The sequence below is a fragment of the Humulus lupulus genome, chromosome 1, assembly GCF_963169125.1.
Source record: "Humulus lupulus chromosome 1, drHumLupu1.1, whole genome shotgun sequence".
Lineage (NCBI taxonomy): Eukaryota > Viridiplantae > Streptophyta > Magnoliopsida > Rosales > Cannabaceae > Humulus > Humulus lupulus.
The window spans coordinates 66,100,935-66,111,387 of NC_084793.1; the positions used below are offsets into that span (position 1 = coordinate 66,100,935).

At 41.5% G+C, this 10,453-nt stretch overlaps 1 protein-coding gene across 1 annotated transcript; it reads left to right on the forward strand.

Moving 5' to 3' along the window:
- Positions 1–1,945: 1,945 nt before the first annotated feature.
- LOC133815865 (uncharacterized) lies at positions 1,946–3,852 on the forward strand. Its single transcript, XM_062248647.1, has 4 exons — positions 1,946–1,979; positions 2,667–3,106; positions 3,181–3,602; positions 3,651–3,852. The coding sequence occupies exons 1-4, from the start codon at positions 1,946–1,948 to the stop codon at positions 3,850–3,852; spliced, it is 1,098 nt and encodes a 365-aa protein (XP_062104631.1).
- The last annotated feature ends 6,601 nt before the right edge of the window (positions 3,853–10,453 follow it).

Consider the following 10,453-nt stretch of genomic DNA (forward strand, 5'->3'; position numbering starts at 1 on the left):
GGCTCAAGGAGGGTTACATATGCCAACGTGCCTTGTCTTTCCTTAATAATCACGTATCAAGATAATCATGAAGAAATATTCCACGCAATTGTTATAAGATTACAATTTAAGAAGGAAATAAGTCAGGTTATACGAACAACCTGGTCGTATCTAAAAGTTAACCCCTGGCGAAACAATGTGTTTCTGGTCGATATCTGAACAGTACTTTGGCCACGTGTGAGAAATCCCTACCACGTCATCTGCAGCCGTTTTTAGGGTAAACATTTGCCCCCCAAGTTTATTTATTGCGACCAGCAATAAGTAAACTTAGGAAACTGACTATTCGAATACCCCACGAAATCTGTCAGAGCCGCCCATGCTTTCTCGAAAAAAGGTGATCAATCATGTCCAATCATGTCTTTTCGGTTTCCCAATAACTTGTCTGACGGCTATCACACTTCCCCATGCCTTGGAAAGTTACCATTTATGGTTGCCTTGGTAACCACTCCTCGGCTAACATAAATAACCCTTCAGAATCACTTTTTTTTACTTTTTACACCTTAACTTTATCTTCAAGAAACTGAAGAACCAGGAGCTATACTTCCAGAAACCCAGAAACTCAGACGGATCACGAAGCTTTTGCCCAGCCGAATCAACTTAGCGCCTTAGAACTTCACTCCATCTTTCATACAAGTACGTTTCTTCGAACCTTTCCAGTGTTAATATACCATGCAATACTTGTTTATCTCTATTTCTGATTTATGAGTTCTTGGAGGTTTTTACTGTTCTTGACTGAAATTGTTTTGGGGAAATTGGGAATGTTAACCGATACTTGAAAGGATGATGAAATAACGTCTTGTAGGAGTTAAGAGCCAGTTTGGTAGTCGAGATTGTAGTCTTAGGGCGTAAAATCGAAGTAAAAATTTGATTTTTAGGCTAGTTGAAAAACTGGGTTTTTCCTGCCCTTTCGGAGTCGAAAAAGCTTTTTCCCAAAAAACTTTTTACTTCCGCTTTTCAATCTGTTTTTCAAACTGCTCGTATAAAACTTAGTGTTTTTGCTAGAATGTTGCTGATCGTATAAAAGCTTAACTTTTATACGCGAGCAACGTAATCTAACTCTTCAACGCAGATTTTTAAGCTTTACGTTCTCACCTCCCCCTTTCTCTATTCGCAGCTTTTCATGCAAGATCCTTGGGGAGGTGAAAGGCCTATCGACAATGATTTGCTTGCCCAATTGTTTGAAGACGAAGAGCAACCGTCGTTGCTTATACCAGAAATTCCTTTTTCTCGAACCCCACCCAATAGACCTCAGCCAAACCTTCTAGTCATGGGTAGAGTAAAATCCACGGCCCAGAAAAAGAAAGCTTCTAATCCTTTTAACCAGCTTGCTCCTCAAGCTGGAATTCCCTCGACCAGTGGCCGGGAAGAAAATATTCATGACCCAAACATTCAAACTCGTGCTCAGCCCCGAAACGCTGTTCAACCAGATGTTGAATGGTACATTGCACTTGTCAGCCGGGTAACGATCAGGATGATCGCCAATTACATCAAAAAATATGGACTCCCTGGGGTGACACTAGTCCAACCTACTCAAAATAAATGGGCAAACTTACTTGGAGGCGCCTTCAGCGCCTGGTCGAGGTACCACATTGAGGCAAGAGCTACCCTGCCTCTTCATCCTTTTTTTCAGGGGGTGGCCAATTACTTCGGGGTCGCCCCTTTTCAAATAACTCCCAATGGATATAGAATGCTTGCTACACTCTATATCCTTTATAGCCACATAAAATGGCCTGCCCCCACACCGCATGAGGTCAACTATCTGTTCGACCTAAAATCTAACCCCAACCAAGAATACACGAGGTTTTTCCACTTTTGTCACCAGGAGACAGGTCACACTTTCCTGACTGACATCACTCATATCTCGAACATGGGGAAGTACCATTAGGAGTATTTCCTGATGACTGACATGGTCGCAAACAATTTGGCCTTCACTCAAGGAGGTAAAGTCTTTGTACCACTGGTCGTTTATCTTTCTTCAATTTTTTGCTGCATTTCCCTTAGAAATTTAGTGCGTTTCGGGTCCATGGTTGCGACCAGACCCAACTCCAGACATGGAGTTCAGATCAGCCCTCCTGGCCAGCATGACCGACATAGAGAAAAGTGTCAAACAGCTGGTCACAGAGGCCAACTTGAGGCTGGTCAGGCTTTTAGCACCCCACCAAGACGTGAGGGAGTCAACAGCGGGAAGTGCCACTGGCGAGGAGATTCCCGAGCAGTACTCGGACGTGTCACAACCTCAAACGAGGATAACCAGAGTGAGAATCAGGGAACTCTCCAACATTCTGTGAGCTGCTGCTCCCCCCGCCCCTCAGGGAAAGGGCAAAAAGAAAGCCACTGTCCCTCTCGAGCCCCTTGACGAATCGTTAGACGAGAACGGTACTGATCTCTCACTCTTAGATAGTTTGCCAATTCCCTGTCACTTATTTGACGGGGACAACAATTTTAAGTACGCCCCCAATTTAGATTCAGACTTCTTCATGCCAGAGAGTGAGTGTAAGACTAGTAGAGTATATAATGTAGCGACCAGTAGTTGTAGCACAGGTAATTTACTTATAATCTCTTTACTTTCATTTTTAGTTCCGTCTATATATCTTGTCTCACTGCTTGTGTTGTTTCTTTTTGTGCAGATATGCCATCTGAAGATGTGTTCGAGCATTACAAGGTTGCCGCTGCATCTTCAGGCAGGAAGAAGGACAACAAGAGAACTCGGGGGGAGAGAAGTAAAATCGCCTCAAAGAAGGCCCGAACTGAGGACCCTCCAGCCACTGTCCCTTCGAAGGAGAACACACCACCTCCATCGCCACTCGAGAAGCCGGCCTCAACTCCTCCGGTCAACCAGCATTCCACTCCTCCAACACCCGTCGACCGACACCGTACTCCTCAGGACCCTACCAGTCAAACACAGCGCACTCAACCCGAAGGCTCCCTTTTCAGCATTGTGGTCAGCTCAGCCAGGGAGAGGATATACAAGCTCTCCAAACACAAACGCAGTCAAGAGGCCATTGACAGAACCATTTCCATGGAGACTGACCAAATACTCAACCGAGGGCTGAATGAGATAGTTAGCGTAAGTTACTTCCTGATGCTGAATAATTTGCTTTTGATTTTCTGCCTCGCCTTACCCTTTTCATCTGATTGCAGGGATTGCTGACCATGACCGCTGGCTGGCGCCGTGCGGGTGCAATGGTGTCCCAGACCAAAATTTTTGACACCAGGCTTGCTGAGGCTAAAAAAGCGCTTGAAGGGAAAAACACTGACCTGCTCGAGAAGAACATTGAGCTAACTAAGCAGAACGATGAGTTGCTTGAGAAGAGTGTGGAGCTGTCTAAGCAAAATGAGGAACTGCTCGAACAAAAAGCCACTCTGACCGAGGAGCTGCTGGAGAGTCGGGGCGCCCTGAAGAAATCCAATGAAGACAAAGAAAAATTTAGGGAAAGCGCTAAACTCAACTACCAACAATCCCAACAGCTCGAGCTTAATTTGATTACGAGCAGGCACGAGACGGAGGAGCTGGAAAAGCGCATGAAGGAGCTTGAGGAACTCGAAGCCAAGAACATGGAGAAGTACAAGGAAGCCACTCATATTTACTTCTACGAGTTTTGGAAGCACAGCCGGAAGGCTAACTTCAGCTACCTGTCAGAATGCCTGAGGCGGACTCTAATGTCTCAGTGTGCCATTCGCCTGGAGGAAGAAGAGAGGGCTAATGTTCCTACTTCCCTAGAGATCTCTCTGGCAACATGGATAGATGGTGCAGATAATGAAGCTGGTGCAGCTGTCGACCAAGACGCTCCTCAAGACCCTCCAACCTCTTAGTATTTTCCCTTTCTATCTTTTAATCTTTTAATTACAAGACCTACGGGTCATGATGTAAAGACATTAATTTGTTATTGCTGCGTGGGCAGCTATTTTCCTTTTAATCAAACAATTACATCTGAGCAATACTGCTCACGGTGTAAAGTAATTCATTTTTTCTATTATAATACATTATCATTTTATTATAACATCTGTTCGCATGACTGAACTTAGAATAACACTTTGGTTTGATTTAACAAAATACAAAATTTTGAAAAATACTCTAAGTACCCTAGCATGCTTTCACTTATTTTGCTCATCTATTTTCATACCTTTCGATATGCTTTGCTTACTAGATACCTTGAATGCCCCCTAAGTGATCGAGGAGCTTTAGGTTCTTGGTCACTTGCCTTGACCAAAACCTGTTTGAACAATACTGCTCGGAGCAAAATAATTAAAATTGTAATACAGCAAAACAACACACGTAATGAGCAAATACTTGTAATAAATACAATAATTGGCAAGAAATGACTGGCTGCGCACAGTCCCTTATATTTCTCATAATAAATGGACAAAACATGTCTGTACGAGTGATCAATAAGATCTTACACTTATAAGCGATCAGTCTCATAAAATGACCAACCCTTTTTCAAAACTTGTAAAAAGTAAATTAATACAAGCCAATTCTTTAAGAAGAATTGTTTATTGATAGTACTTGCGCATGTGTTCTCCATTCCAATAGTGAGGAACGAGATCTCCGTTAAAGCGAGCAAGTTTATAGGTGCCTGGGTGAAGGACTTCTTCAATCTGGTATGGCCCTTCCCAATTAGGTCCGAGTATTCCTGCAGCTTGGTCGTGGGTGTTTAGAAAAACTCTTCGGAGTATAAGATCTCCAATGCTGAACTTTCTTTCTCGCACTTTAGAGTTGAAATACCGAGCGAATTTTTTCTGGTACGCAGCTACTCGGAGTTGAGCTTGCTCACGTTTCTCATCGATCAAGTCGAGGGATTCCATCAATAGTTGGCTGTTCGAGCCTTGATCGTACGTTATTCTGCGATGTGAAGGAGAATCTAACTCAACAGGCAACATAGCCTCATATCCATAAGCTAAAGAGAATGGAGTGTGGCCTGTTGCTGTTCGATGGGAAGTTCTATACGACCAAAGGACTTTAGGCAATTATTCTGGCCACGCCCCCTTGGCTTCTTCTAGTCTTTTCTTCAATGTATCCTTTAGCGTCTTATTGACTGCTTCAACTTGTCAATTTTCTTGGGGATGAGAGACTGAAGAAAAGCTCTTGATAATGCCATGCCGTTCGCAAAAATCTGTGAATAAATCACTATCGAATTGGGTGCCGTTATCTGAGACGGTCTTCCTTGGCAATTGATAACTCTACAAAATAGTGTTATTTTGCCACTTTTTATGTGCTAATTGTTGCTTAATCCTTGAGTTTTTAATGGATTTATTAAGTTTTTAAGTAATTTTGAATTTATTAGGTTTATTTTGATTTTATATATTTTGTGTATTTTTATAGTTATATTATTGTAAAATGTTATAGTTTTTTATTTAAAATTAATATTGTTAAGTTATGAGTAAAAAGATGTAATTTTGAACTTAAATGTTAAATATAAATTAAGTTTTAATTAATATTTTCATGGAACTTATATTGTATATTTGATTAATGAAAATATTTAGTTTTAATTTAATTTATATTTTTTTATATAGGAGATATGTCGTATTTTTTGGCTCTTGAAAAGCAAGAAAAATAAGGAAAAATTGTGGTATTTCTGAAACAGCCAAGCCCAGCCTCCTTTGGCCCAGCAAGCTTCGGGCCCAATCTATAGATGCCCAGCCCGTGTTATACCTCTCCAGCAGCCTTCAGACCAGCACCCCCCAGCCAACCGAAGCACCTTAGCTGCCCCAATCCACGCCAGCTGTCAACCGCCTGGCACCTCACAAGACCCACCAGCAGCTTCCCAAATGCCTCACTTCCCAGCCGAAGATCCACTCACACCTGCCTAGCCATGTCCTCCATTCAGGCCCCAGGCACGTTCCACATCTCCATCCCAGCAACTTGGGCCTGCGCCTGGGATCCCTCACCAGCACCAAGACCCACCAGCACAGCCATTTTCCTCCAGATTTTGGGCCCGCGCCTGGCACCCAGCCTCTGCCTCCATTGGACCCGTGCACCCCATCCATGCCACCAGTTGCCTGTCCCAGCCACCCAACCAGCCCCATTTATATTTTTTGAGCCCAACAATTTTACTTTTGTACCCTTGTCCCCTTTGCTAAAAATACCACTTTTTACCCAAACTTTTCTACACATTTTACCCCAAAACATCATCATTACACTCTATAATTTACCCCTATTTGCCATATTATTTATTAATGTAATTAATTTAAATTGATTATTTTAATACTCATTTTTTGGCTATAAATAAGGGATTTGAGTGCTCATTTTTGGTAGAGGTTACACTACACAAGTTCTACACTTTCAAGACCTCTCAATTCTCTTCATCTTTTTCTTCTTTTTGGTCATTTTTCCTATGAGTTTTTAGAGGAAAAATTTGGGGGTTTCTCCTCCAAATTTTCCTATTTACGTTTGTAATTTTTAGTTTGTATTTGCTATTCTAGTTATGAGTTTCTAATCTTTTTAAGGTTATTAAGGTGATGATGAAACAATATGTAACTAGATAGTATTTATTTTGTATGTTGATTTCCCATTTTGTGCAACAAAGTTTATGGAATTTTCTTCTTCAAATATCTTCTTTCATCTTAAATATCATGTATTTTGGATTGTTAGCACATATTTACACTCTGTTCTTCATTAGTGCAAAAACAGAATATTCTTTGTGTAAGATGTGTCATTAAATTGTACACATCCATGCTTAGAACAAAAATATTATGCTTTGCCTTATAAATAATGTTCATTGATTTATTTGTTATTTCATTAGATTGATTTACACTAAATGCTTTGAAATTATAATTTTGAAAAGTGAAGAAAAATCATATCTTTTTAGAAGTAATTTGTGCTTAAAATTATAAATCTATTTGAAAAATGATAGTTTGATTTATTTTAACTATCACTAAAACTTGGGAATCAATGTACTTTTAAATATTATTGAACTTATATTTTGTGGATTATATTATCTTAATAATCTTTCTTTTACCATCTTGATTTCTATTAATTTATGTTTATATATTGTCTTTAATTTCTTTATTATTATCTTTTATTTTATTTTTATTGTTACAAATTCTCATTAATCTTTGGAGCTAGGTTATAATTTATTAATTTTGGTTTAAAATAGTTTTCTTTTCAATTTTAGACAACTCCTTTGGGTTCGATCTTGTGCTTACACGAACACTATATTCCATATATGATTCGTGCGCTTGCGAGTATAAATTTTTAAAACATACCCGTTTTGGGTCCATCAGCAATTCATAGCGACAAATGATGTTTTTGATTACGAAATCCAGCACCTTCTTGGTCGTTATGGTTGTGAGTGGCTCAGCTTCAACCCACTTGGTGTAGTAGTCGACGGCAACCACGACATACTTGACGCCGCCCTTTCCCGTGGGCAAAGATCCAATTAGATCTATGCCCCAAACTGCAAACGGCCACAAACTTTGCATCTGTTTAAGCTCATTAGGGGCTGCTCGTGGGATTTTGGAGAATCTTTGGCATTTGTCGCACCTCTGTACAAACTCCATTTAATCTTCATTCATCGTGGGCAAAAAGTATCCTTGCCTCAGTATCTTTTTTGACAAGCTTTGCCCCCCAGCGTGGTCTCCACAAAAGCCTTTGTGTACCTCTTTCATCAATTCTCTGGCCTTCTCTTTCGAAATACACTTGAGGAGTGGCATTGAGTATCCTCTTCGATACAAGATTCCATCGACCAGGACATACCTAGCAGCCTGTCACTGAAGGGTCCTGGCTTTGTTTTTGTCCGTTGGTAATATGCCTTGCGTCAGATACTCTATCTATGGTGTCATCCATGCATCCGTCATCTGGATCACCATTGCGGTCTCCTCTACTTGGATGCTTGGCATTGCTAGTCGCTCAACTAGCACTATATTTAGAGTATTAACATCCTTCGCACTTGCTAATTTGGCCAAAACATTAGCATTGGAATTCTGGTCGCGAGGTACTTGCTGGAGGCTGTATTTGTCGAACTGAGCCAATAGATCTTTTGTTTTGTTCAGATAGGCAACCATATTTAAACCTCGCGCCTGGTATTCTCCCATGATTTGATTCACCACCAGCTGAGAATCACTGTAGATGTCGAGAACCTTTATATTCATATCCCTGGCTAAACGCAATCCAGCGAGTAATGCTTCATACTCAGCCTCGTTGTTAGAAGCAGTGAAATCAAACCTGATTGCACAGTGAAATCGATGCCCTTCCGACATTATCAAGATCACTCCTGATCCAGCGTGGCACTCGTTAGAAGAACCATCTGTAAATAATTTCTATGTGGGAGCTTGGTTTTGACACTCAGGCTCATTAGGTTCTTCAACCTGCTCGCTATTTGTAAGCTCAGTGAATTCTGCAATGAAGTCAGCCAGGGCTTGCCCTTTTATCCCTGCTCACGGCAAGTAAGATATATCGAACTGCCCGAGTTCGACTGCCCATTTTAACAATCTACCTGCAACCTCTGGTTTTTGTAGGACTTATCGTAAAGGATGGTCGGTCAAAACCATAATTGGGTGAGCTTGAAAGTAAGGCCGCAACTTCCTGGAGGCCAAAACTAGGCAATAGGCTAGCTTCTCGATGGGCGGGTACCCCTGTTCTGCTCCAATTATGTAACGACCCAAATTCGCTAATAAGGCTTAAGGGCCTTGATTAGTGTGCCGGGAGGGCATAAATGGGATTAGAGTGAATATTGTTGACTTAAATGTGTGAATATGTGATTAATGATGATTATATGATAATTAATGATATTATGTGATAATATGGAATAAATATGTAATATATGTGAGAACCACATTATTATGTGGGTGGGTTCGTAAACCGCAACTCGAGACGATCCTAGGGTCAGATAGCGGGAAAAGTCACAATGGGACTTAAGATATGACTTTGGTTAAGTCAGGGGTATTTTAGGTATTGGGTAGCGATTTAGACTATCGGATTATGAAAATAAATATATGGAGTTATATTTGAGGTTAGGGTGTCTAGGCGGGAATATTGGGGGATTTTACCATTTTGCCTTCGGGGATGGTTCCGGTACCTCGAGCTTTGGGAGTTAACTTAGTGGATAAGACAAATGTAAGGAAACCCTTAGAAGGAAAAAAAAATAGACCGACTCTTCCTACCAGCTCTACTCTCACTCTCTCTCAAGGAAGCACAAGGAAAGAAAGGAACACAGAAATTTTAAGGGGCTCAAGCTGGAATTTCTGAGAATTGAGGTGGGGGAATTGGAGGCTTAGCTCAGGAATTAATCAAGAACTAAATCAGGGTTAAGGTAAGCATTTAATCTTCTTTTTTGTGGTTGGAAATTCTGAGTTTTGGATGGGTGCTGAGGCAAATATGGTTTTGATGTCTTAAGACAGAATTAAGGAGGAAAGCTTGGGAATTTGCTAGGTTTTGGCTTGGTGAAGTGGTTCAGCAGAAGAGGTAAGTTTCAATCCATGATTTAAAGGTTTTAATTTGGATTTGAATGGTTGGTTTGGGTGTTTATAGCATTTGAGTTTCAGAAATTGGAAAGAGGAGATCAGTGTATGTTAGGCTGAGTTTTCTGTGGAATTATGTAGTTTAAGTCATGCCAAAGGAGTTGGGATTAATAGGTTATGAGTTGGGGAGCTTTGGGGTGGCTTAAGGTGAGGTTTCAAGCTTAGAAATGATGGGTTTTCTGGGCACGAAGGGAAGGGCCGCGGCTCTGTTCTTGAGCGCTGCGGCCCTAGGATGAAGAAAGGCCAAGGAGGCTCGGCCAAGGGTGGGCGCCGCGGCGCCCAAAGCAAGGGTCGCGACGCGTCTCTTTGTTCAGGTTGGCCTTGGTTCTGTTTTGAGGCTAGGGCCGCGGCTAAGCTTCAAGGGCCGCAGCCCTTGGCTGTGCACATGAACTTTTGAGGGTTTTAAGCACGGGAATGTGGTCTAGTTTGCTCGGGATTGGTTTCACCACCGTGCTTGGTGGAATTCGGATTCCCAGGAGTTGGTTTTGTAACCGAAAATCTATATTTGAATATTAATGGAACCCTATATCTTGGTTGTGACTAGGTGATAAAGGCTTAGGCTCGGGAACAGATCGTGCTTGAGGGGCGTTGCTCATAATCATTAACCGTACAGACTAAAGGTAAGAAAACTGCACCTGGTTGATTATATATGACGGGACTAAGGGATCCCTATTGTAATTGCTTGAAATGATGGTATTATTCCATGCAAGCTATTTAGTGAACCAATGACCTAAGGGTGCCAAGGATTACACTAGCGCACAGGGCGCGGCTCGGCCACTGGTAGTTGAGGACAACTTATTATGCACTGAGCTCGGTTTAAGTGGGCCGGAGTCAGTGGGTTAAACAGAGGGTGCGGCCTAAGTCGTCGACCCTGAATATTATGTGACATGAGTGTAATATGTGATTGATCGTATCTTGAATCAGAATGTATGTACTGAATGTCTATTGTGGATTG